Source organism: Phallusia mammillata, chromosome 7 (genome assembly GCF_965637545.1).
Source record: "Phallusia mammillata chromosome 7, kaPhaMamm4.hap1.1, whole genome shotgun sequence".
Lineage (NCBI taxonomy): Eukaryota > Metazoa > Chordata > Ascidiacea > Phlebobranchia > Ascidiidae > Phallusia > Phallusia mammillata.
The window spans coordinates 15,185,407-15,211,415 of record NC_137258.1 but is presented as its reverse complement, the minus strand read 5'-3'; the positions used below and the strand labels follow the sequence as shown (position 1 = coordinate 15,211,415).

Below are 26,009 nucleotides of genomic sequence, written 5' to 3'. Positions count from 1 at the left end.
CCAAAAGTGTAAAACGTATTTGTATGTTACTGGGCACCACAAACGAAAAAATTCTGTGGCGCAATAGTCTTACAAGGGCAACCAGTTGTATGTAACTCATTGGTGGGTTGCTTGTTGGACGTTTTTGCATCATGGCAGTTAGGGGTTTGTTAAACCTATTATGTCAGAAGCATTAACGGTTATTGCTCAAAACACCTCTAGTGGTTTGATTTTTAAACATTAGCAGATTGGGCTGAAATTTTGCAGTACTATTGATTGAGTCATTGAGGTTTCATATTTTTATGGGTCCCCTTTCCTGAAGGGGACACATATCGATTTTACTCAAATTGTTTTTTTTTATTTCTTTTTTTTTATGTTTTTTTATTTCATTTTTTTTTCTCCCCAAAGTTTGTCCGACTCGTTTTTCCATCAAATGTTTGATGGATTTGGATGAAATTTACACAGATGGTAGATGTAGTTATGTAGATGTGCATCCCACTTTGTTTTTGGTGATAACCCCAGTATTTACCCCGCTAGCCCCCTAAAATGGGTATTTTTACCCCGAAGTTTGTCCGACTCGTTTTACCATCAAATGTTGGATGGATTTGGCTGAAATTCACACAGATGGTAGATATAGTTATGTAGATGTGCATCCCACTTTGTTTTGTTGATAACCCCAGTATTTACCCCGCTAGCCCCCTAAAATGGCTGAGTTTTTAAACAGTGTCAGATTTGACTGAAATTTGGATTTCTTGTATAGTATGCCATTTATAGGTGTCGATTGTTGCGTTCAACCCTGTAGTCCTAACATTTACCCCACAAGCCCCTAAAGTGTAAAACGTATTTGTATGTTACTGGTCACTACAAACGAAAGATTTCTTTTGAGCAATAGTGTTACAAGGGCAACCAGTTGTATGTTGCTCGTTGGTGGGTTGCTTGGTGGTCGTTTTTGCGCCATGGCAGTTAGGGGTTGTTAACAGCCCTATGATGTCAGAAACATTAACGGTTGTTGCTCAAAACACCTCTAGTGGTCGAAATTTTAAACATTGGCGGATTGGGCTGAAATTTTGCAGTACTATTGATTAAGTCATTGTGGTTTTTATATATTTTTTAGTTGTGTGTCGAACCCAATTAGTTGCCCTACTAGCCCCCTAAAATGGGTCAGTTTTTTAAAACGTTAAATAGGACATACTTCAAACAATATCTGGGGTGAATCTAATTTTATAGCTTGTATTCTACATAGTATTATTATTTAAGCCCAGTGCCGATCACTGTGTTTTACCTTACAACACCTGACTTTCTCATGGTTATCTCTTGAATTGCTTTATTTTCAACTTTACGTGTGTGGGGACCCATGAGTTTTTGCGTGCAGAAATGACTAAAGTTATAAAAGACGATGGCTAATATGGGACCCAATACAAAATAAGCATAGGAAATATATTTATGTTTTAAAATAGGTTATAGTGTATATGCAAGGGCAATATGTGCTAAGCCACCCTTCTAGTTTTAGTTTAGTGTCAAACCCCATTAGTAACCTTACTAGCCCCCTAAAATGAGTGAGTTTACAAAACAGTGTCAGAATTGTCTGAAATTTGTGTAGCATGTGGGTTCTCTCTTGAAATGCACTATTTTTAACTTTACATGTGTGGGGACCCATGAGTTTCTGCCTGCAGAAACAACTAAGGTTATAAAAGACGATGGCTAATATGGGACCCAATTCAAAATAAGCATAGCGAATATATTTATGTTTTAAAATAGGCTATAGTGTAAATGCAACAACAAAATGTGCTAAGCCACCCTTCTAGTTCATTTAGCATTTAAAATTTTGCCCTATTGGTCACATAGTTACCTTTACAGCCCATAATATGTGCATACTGTCAGTCAGACAGAAGTCACAGGGAGTAATTCACTGGTTTGCGATTAAGACGGTTTAATACACAGCGGTGGGGCTCACATTGATTTCGGACAGACGTTTTACGAGACAGTCTTTTCGGTGATTAGAAATCAGCTGTTTTTGCGCAGCAATGCCATGTTGTTTTATTAAGTTATCGCACATTTTCATTTTAGGCGAAGGTTTCATACCTAAGGCCTAATTTAAACTCGATAAACATGCTTCGGTTTCGTTTGTGTCAGGCAAAGCGTTGTTGATCAACATAAAGCTGAAAAAATAAACTACGGGTTAAAGCAGGGTTAATGCTTTCTAAATAATTTCCTCAAAAGGTAAAAAATAACCGGAACATTTGTTTAGCGTAAATCCGCATACACACACATGTGGGGACCCATTCGTTTTTGCAAGCAAAAACAATCATATGTGTAAATCAAATGATGTGTATAGTACATTAGTAAATAGAATATATATTAAAGGTTGGGAAGCATTGGTCTAGATAACATTTGCATAAGAGACACATGAAGTGTATTAATAAAAGTTCACCGCCAGACTACAGAAATGTGAGAAAAGAACATTTGTGTATTTGCTTTGTTTTATTAAATAACAACAAAGAGAACATACCATTGTGTTGCAATAATATCTGTGTTTGGTGAAGAAGTTACACCAGTTACTCTGCTAGCACACAAAACAAAAATTTAAACAAAGTCAAACTTGGATGCCATTTTAGTGTAACCTCAAGTTGTGGTGTGCCAATTGCTGTGTCTGACCCTACAAGTGAAGGTTATATCCATTAAGTGAGACAACTTCTATTAGGCAGAACTTAAAAAAGTGTCAGAAAATGTGATTTCTGCTATGACCATTAAATATTTCACTTTTTAAAATGTCTTCTGCTGTATTTGCCCATATGTCACATGCATTGCAAAGCTGGTTATATGAATATTTTTTATCTTTTTAAGGTATACAAGCAATACAACATAAATGTCAGGAAAAATACTTGCTGAATCTAACTTTAAATATTTTTGGATTTTCAGGGGAGAACAGGAGTAATGATTTGCTGTTATTTGCTTCATCGGGGTCGGTTTGCCGCTGCCTCTGATGTTTTAAACTTTTATGGACTTGCACGGACAAACAACATGAAGGTAAACATTTATGAAAGAAAAATAATTACTTTACTGGATTTTTCTCCTTGCTACCTGATTCGGTGGTTCAAAACGGGTAGATACTTTTCACATTTGAAGTGATGTTGAGCTGATGTTTTTTTCCAGAAACATACACTGAACACCTGAGTACTTGTGGTAATAATCTGTTATTACTTACAGGGAGTGACAATCCCTTCGCAGCAACGATATGTAAATTATTATGCCCAGCTGCTAACTTCAGGGTTATCATACAAACCAACAACCTTACTACTTCATAGCATAAAGTTTGAAACATTGCCTCTTCAACACAATGCTAGTAAGAATATTTCTACTGTGCTCGGACTGTTTCATGTGTTGTGGCATATTACTCCATTTTTTTCTTATTTAGGTCTTTTTTTTGTTATAAATCAACTCAAGGTGAAGTTATTTACATCGAATCCAGATTTAGTGGAAAAAGTGGGAAATCATCTTATGTTTGATCTTCCCCAAGCATTGCCTCTTTGCGGTGACATTAAAATTGAAGTGTTTAACAAACCTGTTATGAGAAAAGTAAGACATCATACATTTTTGACAAAATTTACAATCTGACTTCTAAACTATGTATTTTAAAATTCAGGAAAAGGTGTTTCATTTTTGGTTTAACACTTTTTTCGTACGGGAAGGAATGTCATCTGTCACAACATTTCCTGGTGCTGGTAGGTTTTACTTCAATTTTGTTCTGTTAATCAGTGGTTTCTCGCATGACACGCAAATTAGTAGGGGTACAAGACTGCTATTTCAGGTGACACATCCTAAAGTTAAGTTACAGAAAGTCAAGTCAAAATTATTGAATTGTAGGGACTTTGAGTTGAAACTTATGCATTTATTGTATCATAATGACTTCTGTTAATGACTCATGTGTGATGCGGTGTGACAATTTAAGGATCATTCAAAGTAGGGCTAAATTATTTGAACAATTCTTTTTCCTGCTCATTTTTGGTTTGTTAAATGTATAAACATATGCTAATGGTTTGGACTGCTGAGGTTGGGATTAGGGTTTTCAATTGATCTGTAGGAATATGAAATCTACTTTTATCTGTCATCTTAGGATATAAATATTATTTTCAGAAAATGACTCCAGGAGTAATTTAGCAACAAATGGAAATGCTCAGCGATATTACCGAGTAAGTTCATTATGGGTCCCCTTCCATAAAGGGGACACATATTGTTTTTGTCCGTTTTTTTTCTTTTTTTTGTCTAACGCTGGTTTGTGAGACGAGTTTGGTCAAGAAAGAGTGCTTCAATTTATTCAAAATTGCACAGATGTTAGTTATTAATCCAGATTTGATCCTTCTAAAGTTTGACCCCAAACGTCTAGCGGTTCACCCACAGGCCCCCAAAACGATTTTTTTTTAATGGCTGTACTGACTAATGTACATAATCTGAGAGTTTCTTGCTTTGTTGGTTGGTGCAATGTACGGTATTCTAAAGAATTTTGTAACTTGTTATTGGATTCACCCATTTTTACCCCTTAAACCCCGAAATAGTTGGTTTTAGTTTTAGTCCAGAAATACAGGCCCTAATGTGCTGTAATTTTAAACAATTGTTTGCAGTAGGCTAAAGGGAACACATATTGTTTTTGTCAATATTTGTTCCCATGTTTTGGTCAAGAAAGAATGGTTCAAACTTTTCCAAATTTACACACATTATAGATATTGGTATAAAGATGGTCCATGTGAATTTTGACCTCGTTTGATCCCTCGGTTCACCCACATCCCCCCCAAAACTTGAGATTTTAAAAACGGCTATACTTGCTGAAGCAAATGATTCTGGAGTTTCATACTTTTTTGATTGGTACATTGCAGCAGATTTTAAAGTATTTTGTAACTTGAAGTTGTGTATATCCATTTTCACCCCTTTACCCCAAAATATTTGTTTGTTTGTTCACATGTTAATGAGGTCAGAAATACAAGACTTAACCTTCTGAAATTTTAAACAGCTGGTAATAGGGTGCTCCTTGTTGGCTGTTAAAAATTTCAGTGCAATCGGCTCAGTAATTATGGGTCTCCTTCCCTGAAGGGGACACATATTGATTTTACTCAAATTGTTTGTTTGTTTTCTTTTTTTTCTTTTTTTCTAGACCCCAAAATGTAAAACGTTTTTGTATGTTGCTGTGCACCACAAACCAAAGATTTGTGTGGTGTAATGGTATAATAAAGGCACCAGTACACGTGGTACTTGTGTTTGTGCATTACTTGGTGGACGTTTTCACACATGCCCAGTCAGAGGGGCACTAACAGCCTGATGACGTCAGAAGCGTTAAGGAACGTTGCTAATAACACCTCTAATGGTCAGAATTTTAAACATTGTTGGATTTGGATAAAATTTTACATGACTGTTAGATGGGTCATCGTGGTTTCATATTTTATACTTTTGAGTGTTAAACCCCATCAGTCACCCCACTGACCCCCTAAAATGGGTGAGTTTTTTAAACGGTGTCGGAATTTAGTGAAATTTAAAAAGCTTGCAGAATTTGTCATTTATAGGTGTCAATTGTTGTGTTTAACCCTGTAACCCCAATATTTACCCCTCTAGCCCCCTAAAAAGGGTGAATTTTTAAAACATTGTCCGAATTTGATAAAATTTGGACAGATTATAGAGTGTGCTATTTATGGTTGTTGTTTGTTATGTTTAACCCTGTCGTCCCAACATTAACCCCACTAGCCCCCCAAAATGGGTCCATTTTGTAAACAATGTCAGAGTTGAATGAAATTTACATAGCTTGTAGAGTGTGCCATTTATAGGTGTAAAACGTTGTATTTAACCCTGTTGCCCCGACATTTACCCCACTAGCCCCCCAAAATGGTTTAATTTTTTAAACAATGTATGAATTATTTGAAACTTGGACAGTTTGTAGATTGTACCATTTGTAGGTGTTGGTTGTTGTGTTAAACTCTGTAGTACCTATTATTTACTCCACTAGACCCCCTACAGTCAAGTGCAATTCACCATTAATAGCAGCTGATTTTTGTGTTTTGGCCTGTTTTGTCACTATTTAACACTTTTTTCTCAGATAGCCATAAAAGAGAAAAACCTTAATCAATGTATGAATGGAATAAATTTAAATAGTTTGTACTCCATATAGCATATTTATTTGTGCACAGTACCGATCACTGTGTTTGACGTTACAATGCCAAACTTTCTCATTGTTATCTCTTGAAATGCATTATTTACAACTTTGCATGTGTGGGGACCCATGAGTTTCTGCTTGCAACTAAGGTTATAAAAGACAGTGACTGATATGGGACCCAATATAAAATAAGTGTCGGATGTAAATATATGTTAAGAAATAGGTCACAGTGTATGTGTAATGGCAATATGTGCTAAGCCACCCTTCTAGTTTTTATATATTGTTTAGTTTGTGTGTCGAACCCCATTAGTTACCCTACTAGCCCCCTAAAATGGGTCAGTTTTTTAAAACGTTAAATAGGACATACTTCAAACAATATCTGGGGTGAATCTAATTTTATAGTTTGTATTCTACATAGTATTATTATTTAAGCCCAGTGCCGATCACTGTGTTTTACATTACAACACTCGACTTTCTCATGGTTATCTCTTGAATTGCATTATTTTCAACTTTACATGTGTGGGGACCCATGAGTTTTTGCCTGCAGAAACGACTAAGGTTATAAAAGAAGATGGCTAATATGGGACCCAATACAAATAAGCATAGGAAATATATTAATGTTTCAAAATAGGTTATAGTGTAAATGCAACAACAAAATGTGCTAAGCCACCCTTCTAGTTACTCTTACAGCCCCAAATATGTTTTTACATGCTGTCTTTTGTCAAATTTGTGCTCGCTCAGTGCACAGCTGGCGCAATGGGAGTGATTGACGATAGTGGCGCATGGAAAAAACGCAGTCGTCACTTGACCATTTTCTCACTGGTTGGAATTAAGATGTTACGATGTTAGTTATATTGCGCTGTAAACATTAATGTAGGTCAACTTATTTGTGTTTCGAAACCCAGAGCGACAACGCAGCACGATTTGTTACACCTGTGTAACGTGACTTCTCAAACTAAAAGCGTTAATAAAACTGTTTCAGAACAGGAACTTATCGGCACCGGGGAACGTTATGTGCAGATTAAAAATCATAGTTCAACAAACAAAGGGCTATTAAGGAAAAAAATGTTGAAAATTTGTTAGAAGTTTAAACAGTTGGACTCATCCTCTCTCCACCTTGTGAAAACAACGTGCAACTCCATGTCGAAAAAAGCCCAATTGGGCATCAAAAGTGCAAACCTGCCCACTGAAAAGCGAATATATCTTGGCCTCGGGCAAAACTGGACATGCTATCAGGCAGTCTTTTTGCACTGTGCAATTTAGATATGTTTGTAGATCATTTAAATCGTTAGTTATGCAATTGTTGTATCACACAGTTTTGCGTCTTATGGCGGTTAACGACAGGCCCCTCCTGTCGCGATCACACCATATCTTTACCTAACAACATTCGCATGCCGCAAGACAATGATCGCTGACAGAAATAAATCCATGAAAAATCGACGCTAACCTCTGTTGTCTGGAGTTTTGCCTTGACCCCAGCCACGGGAAAAAAATGTTGCCCCCATATAACATTTGATGAAATTAGTTGTCGTTGATTTATAAAAATCTCCTACACAAGTTTACTTGAGTAGTTTAAGAAAACCACTATTCCAGTTTTTCCAGTTAACAATGATTGTGCCCTATTTTTACTGTTACCAATTTGCATGTGCATATGTGTGGGGACCCATTAGATTATGCTTTCAGAAACAATTATGTTATAAAGTGCCAGGAAAAAGATAGGGACCCAATGATAAATATAGTAAATGGTATATGTGATACATCGTTAAATATTATGTAGTATATATAAACTGGCAATATATAGGAAAACCACTATTCTAGTAGAGTTAGTATTTAAAATTTTGCCTTAATCGGCCAAATGTTTACCTTTACCGCCCATAATATGTGTACACTGTTGGTCAGATAGAAGTCCCAAGGGATTAGTACTTTACTGGTTTACGATTAAGGCCGTTTAATGCAGAGCAGGAGGGGTCAACTTAACGTACAGCAGACAGTCATTTCGGTGATTAAAAATCAGCTGCTTTTGCGCAGCATTTTCAGTTTAGGCAAAGGTTTCACACCTGAGCTGTAATTTAAACTTCGGTTTCGTATTTGTCACGCACAACGTTGTTGATCAACATAAAGGTGAAAAAAGAAACTTTTTCGAAAGCTGTGATAAAATGTCTTTAAATTCTCATTGTCAGCTTGGCTGCCGCAAAGGTCATTAAACGGCCATTCGGCATCTGTACAGTGAGAGGTTACTACATGTCAATTGTATTCGTTTTGCGAAACAAAGTTAAGTGAAAAACAAATTGTTATGTATACCTTTGTAGCTTCTTAATATATAGTGTCTGTAATACAACTGTTAAGGTTTTTCTCTGGACGACACTATTACGGCCAATGCAAGAGATTATCTTGAAATTATTTTTTTATTATTTTTTATACTGTTTTTTTTGTAAATTGTTTTTGTCTCATTGCTTGAAAAAACAATTTTATGTGTAGATCAAATGATGTGTATGGTAAATTGGTAAATAGAATATATAAAATGGAAGTATATTAGAAAGCCACCTTTTTAGTTTTAATTGTTTTGGACAGCAATATTGAGGTCAAAGCTATAAAAGAGATTAAATTTGCCTAGAAATGGAAGTATTTTCTACCATTCCTTGTTACTACTATTGTAAATATATGACAATGATTCTTTGTAAAGAATATGGATAAACCCTCCTAATCAATTCACGTAAAAACATGTGTGGGGACCCATTCGTTTTTGCTTGCAAAATAAGTCAAATGTGTAGATCAAATGATGTCCTGTTTTTGTCAGAAATACAACCCCTAATGTGCTGAAATTTCAAACACTTGTTTATAGGTGGTTCCTTGTTTGTTGTTCAAAATTTAGTGCAATCGACCCAGGGACTACCATTACAGTCTGAAATATGTGTCAGATTGTTATTGTGCCCTTGCTAAAGACAAGTATGACATATGATGTATGTAGTATATAAATTCCACAAATAAAGAAATGCCACCTTTCTAGTTTTAAATTAATTAGATTACATTTACACAGTGTACACACATGCCCCATCAAAAGGATATGATTGTTCTGACCATCCACAAGCATGAATTGGACCGGGCAAACAAAGATGAGGCTAATCGCCTTTTTTCACCAAACTTTAAGGTCTGTATAAAATCTTGTTCAATAAATAGGTATGTCAAATTTGGTTGGCATTGTGGTAATGTTTCAAATATGTCTGTAAAAAGGGAAAACATAGTCATTTGGCCATGTTTCTGATAACTCCAACCACTATCCTTAAATCCAAGCCCATAAAATTAGTTTAAAAAATCCACTTTTGAATTACCCATTTGTGGATTTCCATTGGGGACTTCCAACCTATGTCATGTGTCTGACAAAACACAGCTGTGAAGTCCTGTTGTAATTTAAAAGCGCATGCATTTGTGGGCAAAAAAGGCAAACCGGTACGAAGTGTAAGAAGTGATGTAAGGTTTTCAAACAATAACCAATAATATAATTTTTAAGAACCAAATGTGTTGACATTATGAAGCACTTTTTATTTGTGATTCGTGGGTTAGCAAACTTTTAAATTCGTGTCCATTAATGTAAGTTTACATAATAATTAGTGATGGGACGATACCAGGTTTTTAAGCCAGTACCGATACCGAGTACGAGTACCACATGTATATACCTTCGATACCGAGTACGATTACCGAGTACTTAAGTGTAGTGTTGTGCTTATGTATATCACTGTCTAATTTATCTGCCATGGTCGGGGTCATACGTGTAGACTATAGAGTTTTAAAAAATACCGGGGATGCGACTTTTGATCACCGACGCCGATACCTGTATCATGTGCAGTATCTGTACCCGTATGGGACCAAACACCGATACCTTCGGGATTTAGCCTATCCCTATATAGTTTCTATCTCATTGTTTGCAAATAGTCACTTGGCACAATTTCTTCGTGTGGTTTGGACGTTTGCTGTGCGTCTAATAACGTCTGATGTAAAGAAAGGACGATTTGCGGAATCAGCAACTTTAACGACGATTTAGTTCTCAAATAATGTGTTACGGCGGGCGATTCACGTTTTAAATATAGCCGACCATGTATTGTATACGCCTAAACTGAGGTCTATTCGGATCAAGTTTAGACCGTTGCAGTGCTTTGCAAACGGACATTACACTCGGCTTTTATATTTATTTTTTTGCAAACGTTAGTCTATATGTCATGTTTGTGTTGCATTAAAATGTCCGCTTATTGCGAAACACCGACGTCTGTTCGATCAATGGCAGGAGTTCAAGCGCATTTGTTTAGCTGGAAACACGTTTTAAAACCGACGTAACTTGAACAAAGATGCGATTTTGGTGTTATACAAAGGTCAAGGGCGGGGGGTACCGCGCACTCTACGCCAGTGGTCGAGGTACAGGCGTGCACGCACACATGCTGACAGCGAAAAAAATATACGTAAACTGGCGGAACTTTTTTCCAATTTTGTGCTGTCCGAAGCAAATATTGGCAAAAAGTTGCCCGTATTCTTACGGTGTAAATCGGCCATCGGTACTCGCACGTTGGTATCGAAAACTGAGACAAAATATTTCGATACCGAGTACGAGTATCGATACCACTGAAATCGTTCGATACCGAGTACCGGGTACTCGTCCCATCACTAATAATAATGTCAATTCACACATAGATTTGCCAAATTTTATCCTTTACTGCTATTTTAGGGTTTTGAGCTAGTGTGTGATTTTAGTTTCTCGTTTTACTAGAAATGCTCTCTACATTTTACTGTAAAAGTGGCGACCTATTTACAATAAAACTTGTTTATTGGTCATAAATATCTGTTTTGATTTGTACACAATAAAACAAATGTTTTACAGGTGATTTTGATATTCAGCCATATGGACTCCTCGTCACTGATTGTAGCCGGAGGCAAACCTATTGAAACCATTTCACAAGGCAACCAAGGTTCCTCAAGCAGTGACCGTGACACAGATGATGGAAGTTTGACTGATACTGATGAAGATGACAAAGACTGGAGTGGAATTGATGAGCACTCATCTTCTGCAGAGGACTTGCCATTAAGCGATAGTTTTCATAAACCATTAGAGTGATGATTGATTAAAGACTTGGTATTCCATGTGCGCAATGTTGACGGGCCATGCACTTAACTTTTTTATTTCAATTGCCCCAACACTGCTGCTGTTCAAACTGTACTTTCATACATCTAATCAGTGTTTATGAAGCATTCAAACTTGTCCACAAATCCATTTGTTGGGTTGGGTTAGAAATTAAAAAATTGCTGCTGAAAGCTTTTGATGATATGCTGCACGTGAGATTTTTAGAGATTAGTAAATAGCACATTTTTTATTTGTTCTGCATATTATCTCACAGGCAAACGCATTTTTAAAAATTACCATTTTGTTTGTCGCTTGTAGCAACCACATAAACCCATCTCATCAAATCCATGTTAGTTGGCCTGTTGTGTTATCGCCTATTTTAGCCTCAGAAAGTGTGGGTTGTTGTGATATGCCTCCTGCATTGCTCACTTGCTGGTTAGTATATAACCATGCCCATATTTCTATTTAAATGCAATGCAGAAATTCGATTCGTTTGCCATGTTTAAATTGTGCACGGTCATTAACCAATTTTCAGCAGATGTGGAGCTATCTGGAAAATGTTTGTTGATTATTGACACAGTTAAATATTATGCTATGCCTTCAAATGTGACTGTGTGCGTGTATGTGTGTTCCCTTGCATTGTGCAATGTAGACTGTGAGTTGTTGACACAAGTTTCTAACTTTGTAAACAGAATTATTGAGGATCCCATTGCTCTGGTGTTTTTTTCTTGCACTGGATCAGCGTAACAATATAATTACAGACCACAGCATCTTTTTGTTAATTATTCTCATTATTATCCACATTGGCTGCAGCATCCAGTTCACTGGGGCTTTTTGGATTTTGTATTAATTTCATTCAAAGTAAAACTCATAAGTGTGCTGTCACATTTTAACTTTGACTCATGTCGGTTTACCAATCATTGTTTTATAACTTGATTCATTTTGTTACTCCAATAAATTATGATCTAACGTTTGACATCTTACCTTTGGTACAGGTTACTTTGAATATGTTCCATAAAAAATAATTGCACAGTACCTCTTTGCTGCACTCTGTGATATTTGTTAAACAGATTTAGCGCCTTAGAATATGCCCTTGTGCTAAAAAATCCCGCACGCCAGCGGCGTGTGTTGTTTAGTTTTTTCCTCTTTAAACAGATTTTAATGGAAAATTTGCCTCAGTTCTCTTTGACCCCAAATTTTGCAAACTAAACAAAATTATGCTGTATTTGTCCCCAAAGCATGTTAAACTTACTTCTGGTAGACACAAAGGCGCATGTGGCTACTAGGCTGGTAATATTCTTTTAAGTTCCATAAAATGTTTTTAGAGCAGTTTGAAACCCCAATTGGGGTCGCGACCCACAGTTTGAGAAGCCCTGGTAGACTAAGGTTATAAGACGTCCAGAATTTCCCGGAGACATTTCCAGATTTTGGCGTAAAATCTGTGTCCGGAATTAATTTGCAAAATCACCCTAACGTCCAAAACCTACAGTGGTTCTCACCATACAATTCCTTTCCCAAAGGAAGGTTTTGATTGCTATCTCTGCTGTTTTTGATGCACAATGCCACATACATTCATATCAATTGACTTTACCGAAATATGCAAAGCTTACGGTCCAGGCTGAGGTTAAAAGAACGAGTTATATACAGGGGCTACACTTAGTTTTGTATGGTTTCAACAAGACACTTTTTTGGATTTGGCGTAGCCTGTAGCAATAAAAGGAAGCTCGAGAAACGATAAAAGGTGTTGGTTAGCCGCATCCGGCCCACGTTCCGTGGTTTCCATATCCTACTATTTCCAGGGTCAATGTGCATTCGTCTTAACTTACAAGCTGGGACGCAATCTTCTGCCTGATGGGGGCAAGTCGCAGGCGAAACGAGGCAAGAGATTGCGGCGCAAAGGAGCGCCGGAAAGGCCGGAACAGTAAGTTTTAAGCAAAATCGAGGTGATAATTATACAACAGAGATTGAAACAAGTGAAGCTAATGTTGCAATACAGTGCTCGGTTGGTTTACATCTTTACCAATAAATTTGCAATTCATAAACCCAAATGTTATTTTTTGGTTCCAATACCTTGATAAATGTATCGGTGCGCTTTTTTTTTCCGGAATTATTCATAATTACAAATACCCCTACCCTAACAACTATTAACTTGAATACAATTCGAATTGCTGTCACTCAAAAATTACCAAAGTATCCATGAATTCGAATAAGGTCATGCAGCATTCGTAAAGTGTGTAAGGACGCGTGTATTCAACAGGTGAAACGTAGGCCTAAACCATCTGAGCGCCAAACACGAATCATGAACGATGCTGGGGTAAAAGTGGCAATGAAACCTCTTTAAACAATTGGGATATTGCTACCAAAACCAAATGATGCTGCGGAGGTTCAGGCGGCTTTAAGGACTGGTAATGCTACTCTCACAATTTAACAACGCAATAGGTTTGCGCTATGAGCCTCGCTAAGTTTATAGTTCAAACTGCTGCCTCAAGATTCTTTTGAGATAAACTCCAGAAAACACCACTTGTATAATCCGTTGATTACATTGTTGGTTTATTTTGGTTATCATCAGCGACAGAAATGCTTCAAGATGTCTTATTCAACTTATTCAAATAGAATCCAATTAACATTAACAGCAATTAATAACGAGTGTTGCAAAGAAAGACAAAGGAAAAGCCGTTTAACCTGTATTAATCTCCATACTAAAACCTAACTAAACATGTATTTATTCTAAGTTTAGTAAATATTAGCGCTGACACTAGCCCTAGTTCGGGGGTGGGGAACCTGCGGCCTAAAGGCCACATGCGGCCTTTTAGAGCATGCGGTGCGGCCTTCAACGCAAAAATACATTTTAAGATCTTGATACTGCATACTGCACCCGTCGAAGAAAAATATACGAAATTGTAGTTTTTGTGGATTTTGTCTTATCTCCCATTACTATTTGATAAGTTCTAGGGCAGCGGTGTTTACTTTCTGTGGGACTACCAAGAGCTCCTGGCTCTACAGCAGTGTTTCATACCGGAACGGAACGAAATCAAATAACGTTATTCGTTCTGAGCAAATTATTTATTTCGTTATTTCGTTCTGGACCGATATTTTCATTTCGTTCCGGTCTGACCGAAATAAATTAATTACGTATTTTTCGGTATTTCGGTCTTAACAAAATAACATTTCTTTGTGGTCTTTACAACTATTAAGCGAAAAAGAAAATAAGTTGCAACAAACAACAATTATTGTCGGTAGTTGTTACGTCACATAACATTTCTCAATGATGGTCAAACGGATGTAAATTGTGGAGTTTCAATTTTTATTGTAGTTCAACGGCGCGAAATTTTCAGCAATTTTTTCATGATAAATGTCCGGAACGAAATACCGGAATAAAAAATAACGGTATTTCGTTCCGTTCCGGTATTTTGAATATTTTTTATTTCGGTATTTCGTTCCGGTATTTAAGCCAAAAATTATTTATTTCGTTCCGGTATAACGTTCCGTTCCGTTCCGGTATGAAACACTGCTCTACAGTCTACAATCTTACTTGCGTTCTAAGCCTTGTCTGTGATGTCACAAGCTGCCCTTAGATCATTGATATGCGTAAACAAGCGCATCTACTCGTGAAATAAATCCTGAATGTTGTAGTGAAGGTGGAAATGTAGTGGGAAGTTTATTTACCTTTATTCAGCTTGGAGCGTAATTCCCACGACTTTGCAAGAGAAAATTACACAACGACCATTCCGCAAATCAAAGAGTTTGAACACCACTGTCCTAGGCCTAGGAAATAGTCTATGCGGCCTACACAAGTGTCGATAAAACGTTGAGTGGCCTTTATGAACAAAAAGGTTCCCCACCCCTGCACCAGGGCTGCCAATGAGAATTTCAACAAAACCCAAGACTCACAGCAAAATAACCCAAGAATTTAAATGAAAACCCAAGAATGCAAAATGTGGTTAGAAATGCAATTAATTAGGAAATTTACTCGTTTCATTGACAAATATTTGACAATTTACAGTCCGGAAATGCAACTTCTTTTGGTAGGAAATGGTCAATGTAAGCAAAGGGAATATTATGTTCAATAAAATATGCAGCAATCGCCAGTTCACTCTTGGCTGTTTGATGATCAGCATCTGTTTTCTTTTTCATAAAATTAGTAATGTCTACAGTATATTTAAAAGCTTTAAAACTTCTTTGATGGTTCGCAGTTTTTATGTTTAACGAACATTGATCTATTTGCATTTTTAAGTGTAACGATTGCTTTCACTGTATACTTATCTAGAAAGAATTAAGGTCTAGAATAGAGAGAAAATAAAAGAGATGATAAAATGGCCCAAACAGTGCAACTACCCGAAAAACTTTTCTCGTTAAAATAGTTCTTACATTTATCTATTTCATCAATAAGACTCAAAACCCAAGAATTGCTATAATTTTCAAAATAAAACCCAAGAACCCAAGACGTTAAGTAAAACCCAAGATCTTGGGGCAAAACCCAAGCTTTGGCAGCCCTGCCCTGCACTAGTTAGTCTATGTTTAATTAACAGATGATCTAATTTGTTTTAATTAGACCTTATGGGTCGCTGGTCGCAAAATCCAGGCGCTTTCGAGTTAAATTAAAACTTTATAATTTCTTAGTTGCTGTTAATATTTCTAATTGAGAGACTTCAAGTTGAATTACAACTTTATAATTTCCTAGCAGCTGTTAATATTTCTAATTCAGAGACTTCAAGTTAAATTACAACTTTATAATTTCCTAGCTGCTGTTAACATTTTTAAATCAGAGACTTCAGGTTAAATTACAACTTTATAATTTCCTAGCTGCCGTTAACATTTCTAACTCTAGAAGCTTTATATTAAATTAGAAAGAAATTATCATATTCTAGTCACTGTTAAAATTTCTAATTCTGAAGCTTTAAATTAAAAAGACTTTATCACTTTCTAAACACTGTTAAAATTTCTAATTCAGAAGCCTTAAATTAAATTAAAAAGACTTTATCCTTTTCTAGATACTGTTAAAAATTTTTATTCCAGAAGCTTTAAATCAGTGGTTCCCAACCTTTCGTGGACCATGGCCTCCTTAAAGTAACTTTTTGGCCTCGTGCCCCCCTTCAACTTACCATGTAGGACCTGTGGCCCCCTTAAAATGTAGATAGCAATCTCGCGTTGGAATGCGGTATTAATTTTGGCCTTAAACAGGGCTAAAAGAGTAAATGAGTGTGATAAACCTCACTATAAACGAATAGTATGTGAAATAGTCGATTAAATTCGGGACAAAAGTTAAAGTGAAAATGACTTTTAGTGGGTCTCTCTTGTAAATCTACGCGCGTGGCCCCTGGTTGGGAACCACTGCTTTACATTATATTAAAAAACTTAGCCTTATCTAAACTAACGCAGGCCTGCTCTCTATTTATTTTCCTTGGTTTCTGTTTAGTTCCTATCTGCCTAAGTGATAACTTACAAAATGGCAATTTTCCCAGCATTCACGGCTTATATAGGCAGGAATTGGGGGAATACCCGAGCGCTCCGAGCAAGAGCGCCCAAGAGCAGTTTGGGGCCATTTTAGAGCTTGGGAAACTTTGATATGTACATTTGTTTGTCCTGCGTTCGATATTATTGTATGTGACCGCTACAATGCCACTATACCACAACACCATACAGCAGGGGTGTCCAACACGTGGCACGCGTTCCAAAACTGGGACGCAGAGCATTTGAAAATGGCACACAAGCTTTTGCAAATTCAGATGGTAAACATTAGGATTTGCCACGCAATTAAATTTGTTTCGATTGATTCTTCTTGGCCTTTATTCTAACTTCAGTAAGGATTATCAAAAGTTACACAACTCACTAATTAAATTGTTCGTTTTTTAACAAAACTTGAGCCCCGTTGCAAACTACTTGTATCTTGTGTCGCATAAACATAACAAAAGGTTTTTGGAGTATCATAAATTGAGCCTGTACCGTTAAGACGTTTAGGAAATGGTTCGGAAAAAGTACCAAACGTTGGCGCGCAGTATATTTTGAAACTAAATTTGGCACGGTGGTGTGTTCGAGTTTGACACCCCTGCCGTACAGGTATTGTTTGCCAGGTGCCTTGTCGTGATTGCGATATGATGTACATTGGCCAAACCAGGCGGAATCCAAATTCACGCCTCAAAGAACAACAAAATGGCATTCAAAAACATGGAAATTAGTAAGTCCGCCTTATGCGAACACGTTTTGAAATGTGATCACCGCATTAATTGGAACAATGCCCAAATTTAAAAACAAGAACCAAATTGGTCGAAAAGGTTGGTCTTTGAAAGTTGCCTCATAAATTCAAATGTTTTAAATCGTAATGATGGCAAAAACCTAAGCCCAGTTTTCCGCGACATTTTGCGTCCGGCTTCCTCGCCAAATATCGGACATTAGTTAGCCTACGGCCTACACTGTCATAATGTGGAACACGCAACTCTTCACGGAAAGCCTTTGTTTTTGTAATTATTTTTCGTTATATCCCGCTGCGCTTGTGCAATTTCGCTTGTGTGTTCGCAATATATCATTGATTGCTCTGAAGAAGCCCATGCCGTTCTGGTGGGCGAAACGTCAGCAAAAATATAAGTTCTTGAAAAAACAACTACTATTTTGTTTAATATTACACCAGTTTCAGCTTCTAGGTCATTGAACTTTAAGTTGGGTGTTAATTTTGTCATCAAAACTGGAGTTTTACTTCAAACTTCTTGGCATTCAAATATTTTGGTACAAATGCCTCCCAGCCAATAAAATAAACATTTTATGACAAAAATCAAATTGCTTTACGCTTGGCTGCGCAAAAAAGTCCCTATTATGTGACGTGTTTCCATATCAACAGTCAACTACACCCAACAGTGAAATCAGAAATAACAGGACAATTTTGGAAGCAAAATTGAAATTAAAATCTTTACATAAACAATGCTATGGCTGACATTTGGCAACATTGAACTAGGGTAGGTTCAATTCTGTTCACACCTTTTTGGTCCTAGTATAAATGAAAACGTTGTAAATTTGACGCGTCCATAAATAAACATTTAAAAAAGAGTCTCAATAAAGAAAAAATCACAATAAAGACTGTGTATTAAGCTGTAATTTTTTATGTCAGATCAAAGCTACTAAAATATTATGACCATTTCTTTTGCAACCTTGTAACAGTTTTTCTGGTTAAAAACCGGAACAACGTCATGGTCATACATAATGATGAACAGAATATTTGGAAGCATTGTTGGTATAATATTGAACATTCCAGCTTAACTCTATTTGTTACATAAGTATCAGTGATTTTTTTTGCTGATTTGTTTACATTGGAGGCGAATCAATTTTATCAAGCCTGTTGATGGAGTAAATAATTAACGTTTTGTTTTGGCTACCTGTTTTCAGTAAATATTTATAGTCTACCTTGTGGTATGGCATTTTTACTTATTCACAGAAAGGCAACTGCCAGTTTCTTTTGGATTGATATTTTTAACTGTGTAGATTAAAAACAGCAAACAGGTTTTCTGTATTTTGTTCGAAAATCTCTGTTTCCAAGCACAAGCTACATTGAAGAATGGTAAGATGAAAAAAAAAAATGATGAATTGTATTAGAGACCTTTGACCCCAACATTTCACACAAAATTTGGACTGTCTAAAGCAGGGTGTGCAACATTTTTCGTTGGAGGCCATGTAACCAATTTTGGACCTCAAGCGAGGGCCACATAACTTTTTTTCAGGTGCACAATAAATTCGAAATTCTTCCAAAAGCATGAATAAATTTATTTTCTACAACATACTAGTGATGGGATGAGTACCCGGTACTCGGTATCGAACAATTTCAGTGGTATTGATACTCGTACTCGGTACCGAAATATTTTGTCTCAGTTTTCGATACCAACGTGCGAGTACCGAAGGCCGACTTACACCGTAAGAATACGGGCAACGTTATGCCAATATTTGCTTCGGACAGCACAAATTTGGAAAAAAAGTTTTCGGCATGTGTGTGTGCATGCCTGTACCCCGATCATGGCAGATAAATTCGCCAGTGATATGCAACTAAGTACAACACTACACTTAAGTACTCGGTAATCGTACCCGGTACTCGGTATCGAAGGTATATACACATGGTACTCGCTTCAAAACCTGGTATCGACCCATCACTACAACATACAGAGTTTCAGCGCAACACTGGCTTTCGAAACAAAATAATTGTTTACTAGGCAAAGGGAATTGTTACGTCACATTCGGTGAAGTAGGCTACTTGCTATAACTGCTGTATTATTCACCGGTTAAAAAACACTGATTTAGCTTATATTTCTTATGTATAATATAGCGACGTAGAAGATTTACCAAAAACTAGTGGAAAATGTTGCTAATTTTTCAGAATATTGCATTTTTTATCTTAATCAGTGTGTTGGTGGGGGGCACACTAAATAGCTTGGCGGGTCAGACTGTGGCCTACAGGCTGTATGTTGCACGCCCCTGGTCTAAAGCATACATTATTTATTTACTGAAAGTTAAGTTAAAAGCATGACTCAAAGATTTTTATATAAAAGTGTTGAGAATTGTGAACCAGCAAAAACAGGTTTTATAGTAACGTGACATTTTATACAACTTTAGAATAACTTTTCTGCAAGAAGAGGGCATTTTGACTGGAATGACCAACAAAATCGCTTGGAATTTATCAGGTGTGTTAGACCATTTTTGCACTAAAGTTTACAGCATATGTAAGTAACGAGTATTTAAATTTAGTCAGGACAAATCAAATGATGTCATTAGCAAAAACAACAAAAGAACCACTTTTGGGCTCAAATATGGGGAAAGGTAATTTTAACTCTGCCAAAGTACCAGTTTTACACAACACAATTGTGTTTTATAATACACAGAACCACAGTTAACAAATCCAACTTGGGGCTACTGAATCCAACAAATGCAACATTTACTCAAAATAAAACGATTCCCAAAGCATCCCCAAAAGTTGGCATTACACGATATAAAGAAAATGCAGTGGTGACTTTACAACATGTGAAAGCTGTGGCTATGGACTTGTTGAGAAATGAAGTAAGAACTGCCAACAACTTTATTTCCTCATCATTCAGGTAAGGGGAATATTTTTCTGTTGTCATAGTATGCCGGGCCCATAGAACAATGATCAATAGTCGAAATGGCAATCCCCTTCTACGAATCTGACATGTGCAGCGTACAAGGCAGGCAAGAGTGCTTGTGATTCGACTAGTGGCAGGTTAACCACTAGGCATGTAGCTCAATTGGTAGAGCATGAGTCCCACAAAGTTTGTTCTTGCCATATGGTAGTGCTTGGGAGACCGGCTTGACTCGGTATAATGCCTTTAATGGGCCTTGGTGTACTATGATTTCTAGATGAGTATGTCATGAATATTGGTCTGCATGGATGGTTCTGGGCTGATCTCAGTACGGATGTATGTTTTTTAGTTTTTTCTGTTATGATCCATTTATGGTGCAAAAATTGTTGTACATTCTGAATTTTGTGCTTTACAAATAAATTAAATTTTGTTTATTCAGCAATTGTTATCATTATACATTAAAATACACAAAATAATGTTTAATTAAAAAAATGTGTGTTGTTAAAGTGTTTTTTTGCAGGCAGCTGCTCCAAACACAGCAGTTTAACAACTTCCTACTGATGTTGTTGAAATATTTTAAATGTTTTTTTGATGAGTTAGAACAGGAAAGGAGACCTCATAAGTCAAGCTATTTACAACCAAGCAAGTAAGTTAAAAAAAGGAAATGGTTCAAATTGGATATCATTATAAATTTAAACAATAATGGGGAGTGTTTTTTTTATCAAATAAATGTTTTCAGAGCAGAAATAAAAGCACTTGCTGAAACAAGAGAAATGCTTGCCATCACAAAAAAACAGCTTGGGCAGGCATACTGTGTATTACTGTTAGGCCTTGGTTTGGAAAAGCAACATCATATGGAATGTGGAAAACAAAGAGTTTCTTCTACACACCGGTAATTGTATTAGTATGAAAGAGTTTGATTTAAGCACTGACAAGTTTTATTTCATGTAAAGAGACAAAAAAATGTTCGAGGACTTGTACAACTTTTGCATTCAATTAATATGGGTAACATTTCGGCGGCATGATTTTGATCAGATCCAAATTGAAGTAGGAAACATGCTGAGGTCACCAGTTTATAATCCAGCTTTGCGACCCAAACAAAGTAGCACAGAAGATACTAGTATTCCTGTACAACAGTACAAACCTGGTAGGGAAAAATAGTCTGCAAGTGTAATGTCTCCCTGTTGTCAAAAAACATCTGAAGGTTAAAAGATGGTTTCCATTTTTTTAGAAATAAATTTTAATATTTTAAATGTACACTCATCTACTAAAAACATGGTTTTTATTTAACAAATGTTTGATATTTTTTTAGGAATTGGCAAATCAAATAAGCCCATTGCTGAAAGAGTGCAAGAACTTTTGTCTGTAAAGTTACCTGAAATTAAGAAAATCACTCCAGCAGAACATAAAAGAAAACATGGAAAACGACCAGCCATGATGAAAGCAATATAGTAAAAAAAATTCTCATATTGTTGTGACATTGGTACACATGTTTTCAAATTTTCTTTTTATCCTGTCAGGTTAAACTTCATAAATTTAGCCTGCTGGGTTTTATATCATAATTTTTTTGTCAAACAGATTTACAAAGTGTTGGTATTATGTTTTGTTGTTAGCCAACGGTCAACTGCATTAGTTTCCTTGCTTCCCCTACCTCTTGAAGAGTCAAAGTATTTGTTTATGCCTTTGTCACTTCAGCAAGTACAAAAACACAACACTGAAAAAATGGAGGAGCCTACTCTGACTTGCTTTGACCTGTTTACCTACACAGATGAAAAGTATGTTTTTCACCAACTTTTGTGTTTTCAAGTGAATCTGCCAAATAACATTCGAATTGAGCTGACGCAAATGGTATACAATAACACTTGCCATTACTAATTCTACTTTTAGGAAATGTGCGTCGCTAATATGTGTTCCGTTAGCTAATGTGGACATTTAGTTTAGCTTTTATTTTCAGTTAATTGGACAGAAACCTATGATTTCTTTTCCACCACTTAACGTTTTGTGTTATTGGACATTTGTTTTGTGAACGTTTTTAGGATTGGAATTATTGGCGACCCCATGGATATGTTCAATCCTGATAACCTCATGCCAAAAAACATGGAAAACGAAGACGACATCGAAACACCTGACGATGGTGAGATACGAGCCTATTATGTTTGCGTGTACATTAGATAAACTTTTATAAATTTTCTTCTTTAGACACCATGATTAACTCCCATGGAAAGAGTTCACAAAATGACAAAATTAATTTACGAAACGTACCTTCGAGAGCAACGACCGAAGAAGGGGACTAAAGTTTTGCAAGATCTTTTCCAAAGCATGGACAAAATAAATTTCTTAAGTTTACGTCTTAATTTTTTTATTATTATTACTTAGATAGGTTTTACACATGGCACTTACAAAATGTAAAATGATAGTCGCATTTGTTGCAAGCGAGGTAATCACTGAAATGGTACAAAAAATTTTCTATTGCAAACGAGATAACCGAATCCGATCCTTGTGTCGGTGAAAAGTAAAAAAAAAACTTTTCAAAGTTTACTTTGATTTACGTGCGTGCTTTGCGGACCGAGGGCGGTACTGAAATTTATTTGAGATTTGCGCCAATTTTCCAAAAGTTAAACAACTTAAGCTCTTTCTCGTTTTTTTATGAGTAACTTTTTGAAAACTAAACCAATAAAAGATTTATTTTATTTTGCCTACTTCCGGACACGACACCTAAACTGTGAATCCCATAAGAAAAGAGGCAATATGCCCAAATTACTGATTTATATCATGCTAAGATAAACATATTCATACTGGGATCAGCCCTGAAGCGTCGAGTCAGACCTGCGATTACGGCATACATATCGATAAATAGTACGACAGGCCTATTAAAGGCGTGTACCGAATCAGCTGGTCTTCCAAGCATTCCCACATGGCAAGGCACAGGCTAGAAAAATCTAACCTGCGGTGGGATTCGAACCCACGACAGGAGTCTCTCCGGGACTCGCGCTCTACCAACTGAGCTACACAGGCTCAGTGGAGAAACCGCCGAAAGTCGAATCACAAGCACAATTGCCTGCCTTGCATGCTGTCAGCTTCGTAGTAGGGGATCACCGGTTCGAACATATTCATACTGGGATCAGCCCTGATGCAGACCAGTGATTACGACATACATATCGATAAATCATAGTCCCCTATACCTAGGCTTGCCATACGTCCCGGTTTAGCCGGGACTGTCCCGGTTTTAAGGGTCTGTCCCGGTGTCCCGCCCGGTTAGCCGATATGTCCCGTTTTTTTAAGTTTATGCAGCCATCCGGTACGTTTAATTGACTCTCACCTGTGTTGCTATTAAAAGTGGATTGTCGTGCTTTGGTTTGTTGTTCACTACATTTATTTTGATGAAAGTGGCATTGTTACATCACTGTATAATTGTGAGTTGATTGTTCCTGCTTTCATTGGATAAGTATAGTTGGCTGCAAGATAGTTTGCTAGATTTGTGAAGCACTTTAAAGTGTGACAATCAGACTGCTAAAATATTTCGAAAATGCCTAAAAGAAAATGTAAATTAACTAGTCAGCTCAAAATAGACTACCCATATATACGAGAGACGCATGATGACAAGGTTCACTGTGATCGTTGTCGGTCTGTTTTTTCAATTTGTCATGGTGGTCGATCAGATATCAAAGAACATTTGGAAACCAAAAGGCACAAAACTTCCATTGAGGCAGCAGTGTCGTCAACTCAACTGACAGCATTTTTCAAAAAGGTCAATTCAAACGAATCTTTAATCTCAGCAGCAAAAGAGGCTACATTTGCGTTTCATACTGCTATTCATGGACAAAGCTTTAAAAGTTGTGACTGTACGTCCAAGTTGATTGCAAAATTGTTTGATCCGAAGTTTTCCCTGGCAAAAACAAAATGTGAATCAGTGGTTGTTAATTGTATTGTGCCGATGTTGAACTACGGCTGGAGTTAGACAAGGCTAATTTTGTCACCGTTACAATCGATGCTTCGAACAGAAAAGAGATCAAACTTGTTCCAGTTGTGGTCAGGCCCCACGAGAGGGGGGTGCAGCCGGTGCGCCGCACCGGGGCCCATGATAGTCTAGGGGGCCCATAATTATTAAGTTGAAGATTACAGGGTGATTAAATGTGTACTTTTAAAATTATTTAGAAACTGAAAAAAGTTGATGCTGATCGCCGAATGTGGAGTTTGATTTGTTTGTAGTGCAACTCTATGCAACAAGTTTTATTATTGTTACGTTGGTGCATGCGCGAATTTTAGCGAGATCTCTTATTGATGTTTCTACTTTATTGTGCCACAGTTGTGTCCGTTGTTTGATAAGAATTATGCACATTTGCGCTGCCTACATAGTGCTGGTGAGCTTTCTGGACGTAGCATTTGTTACACGTATTTGATTTGGTCACAGCTTTGGTAGTAAGCGAGGTACTTTATTGCAGTGGTCGGCAACCGCCGGTCCGCGGCCCGGTACCGGTCCGCGAGGAGTTCGTTACCAGTCCGTATAATTTTTCAGGTTAAATGCTATAAAGCATTTTGCCTATGTATCCCGGGGATGATAAACTAATTTAAGCGTTTTTATTGCTAAATATTTGTAGTTTTTTTAAGACCGGTCCGCGATAAAATTTCACTTTCAAAAACGGTCCGCAGTGCAAAAAAGGTTGCCGACCCCTGCTTTATTGGACCATATTTGTTAACGTACATAAACGATAAAGCGACAGTTATGTGTGTGTGTGTGAAGACGTTTACTTTGCTCTCTGCCTTCGACCCTTCGTATTAACATTTTTAATTGGTCTGTACGTACCTATGCGAAAATGACCGTCAAAGCAGTTATTATTTTAAACAAATTAGCAGTAATGGGGTCTCATGTCCGACTTAAGTCACATTTTTCGAAAGCTTGACTTGACTTGAGTCTTCTCAGCTGTGAAAAGTCTTGGCTTGACTCGGTATACCAACAAAAACAGGAAATCTTTTACCAGATAACCTGTTCAGTTGGCTTTAACCAAACAATAGCAGAACTTTACTGTGCGATTTGTAGGTATTTTTGTTGGTATACCGAGTATATATATTTTATATTTTTGTGGTCATTTCATCCGGCCCTCGACCATATTTTTTGGTTTGCGAAATCGTATTGGTAACTTTGTAACATTCAAAAATTAAACTACTCCCTACGAAAGTTTTCCTGTCGCGATATGTGGAATTGATATTACCTTGTTTCATAAGATTACAACGCCTATGATTGATTCAAAGCCAGTTTGTTACATCACAGACAAGACTACAAGTGCTGATTGTGCGCAAACAATTGCCTTCCTAGGTTACTTGTGACGTAATATACAAGCATTGCTCGTAAGATGAGACTAACTATATCAGGGGACGGCAACCACTGGCACGCGTGTCATGGTTGGCACGCTAGGAGGTATTTTATGGCACGCCAGCCGATTTGTGTGTTTATATTGAAGTAACAATTTAACCTGTTACACTGCTTGTTTATAGTTTTTATCATGCCATGGTCTTAAAATTCAGCCTTTGGCACGCGTCGCCTAAAAGGTTGCCGACCCTTGAGCTTGAACTATACAGTTTAACAGTCGCATTACCAGATTTTGGGATTGTAGAAATACCATGTCTTGGCGCTGAAAAAAGTTTGTGGTGACCCCTGGTTTAAGCGAACACAGTACATGTCAAGACCAATATTTGCTTTTGAGCGTTTACTTTGTTG

The 26,009-nt window shown here is 37.0% G+C and overlaps 2 protein-coding genes and 1 non-coding gene across 4 annotated transcripts in view; 2 read left to right on the top strand and 1 right to left on the bottom strand.

The window, feature by feature from the left end:
• The window catches only part of LOC145239118 (phosphatidylinositol 3,4,5-trisphosphate 3-phosphatase and dual-specificity protein phosphatase PTEN-like), a 28,744-nt gene extending 16,546 nt beyond the window's left edge, over window positions 1-12,198 (top strand). The window contains exons 6-12 of one of the 2 annotated variants that reach the window (XM_080102402.1): window positions 2,899-3,006; window positions 3,187-3,322; window positions 3,395-3,555; window positions 3,623-3,701; window positions 4,114-4,169; window positions 9,153-9,263; window positions 10,983-12,198. In XM_080102402.1, the coding sequence (XP_079958528.1) occupies window positions 2,899-3,006; window positions 3,187-3,322; window positions 3,395-3,555; window positions 3,623-3,701; window positions 4,114-4,169; window positions 9,153-9,263; window positions 10,983-11,216 (885 nt within the window). In that variant the 3' untranslated portion in view covers window positions 11,217-12,198. Of the gene's footprint in view, window positions 1-2,898; window positions 3,007-3,186; window positions 3,556-3,622; window positions 3,702-4,113; window positions 4,170-9,152; window positions 9,264-10,982 lie in introns of both variants that reach the window. The other variant, XM_080102401.1, reaches the window with a different exon arrangement.
• A 6,235-nt stretch (window positions 12,199-18,433) lies between these two features.
• On the top strand, window positions 18,434-23,642 carry LOC145238531 (protein phosphatase 1 regulatory subunit 36-like). The gene is made up of 11 exons (XM_080101725.1): window positions 18,434-18,768; window positions 19,812-19,879; window positions 19,944-20,015; window positions 20,078-20,290; window positions 20,814-20,939; window positions 21,033-21,185; window positions 21,247-21,440; window positions 21,606-21,744; window positions 21,907-22,068; window positions 22,330-22,427; window positions 22,493-23,642. The coding sequence occupies exons 1-11, from the start codon at window positions 18,766-18,768 to the stop codon at window positions 22,585-22,587; spliced, it is 1,323 nt and encodes a 440-aa protein (XP_079957851.1). The 5' UTR covers window positions 18,434-18,765; the 3' UTR covers window positions 22,588-23,642.
• Window positions 23,235-23,308, bottom strand: Trnas-gga (transfer RNA serine (anticodon GGA)). Its single transcript has one exon. It is a non-coding gene; the product is annotated as a tRNA-Ser (tRNA).
• Window positions 23,643-26,009: the final 2,367 nt, after the last annotated feature.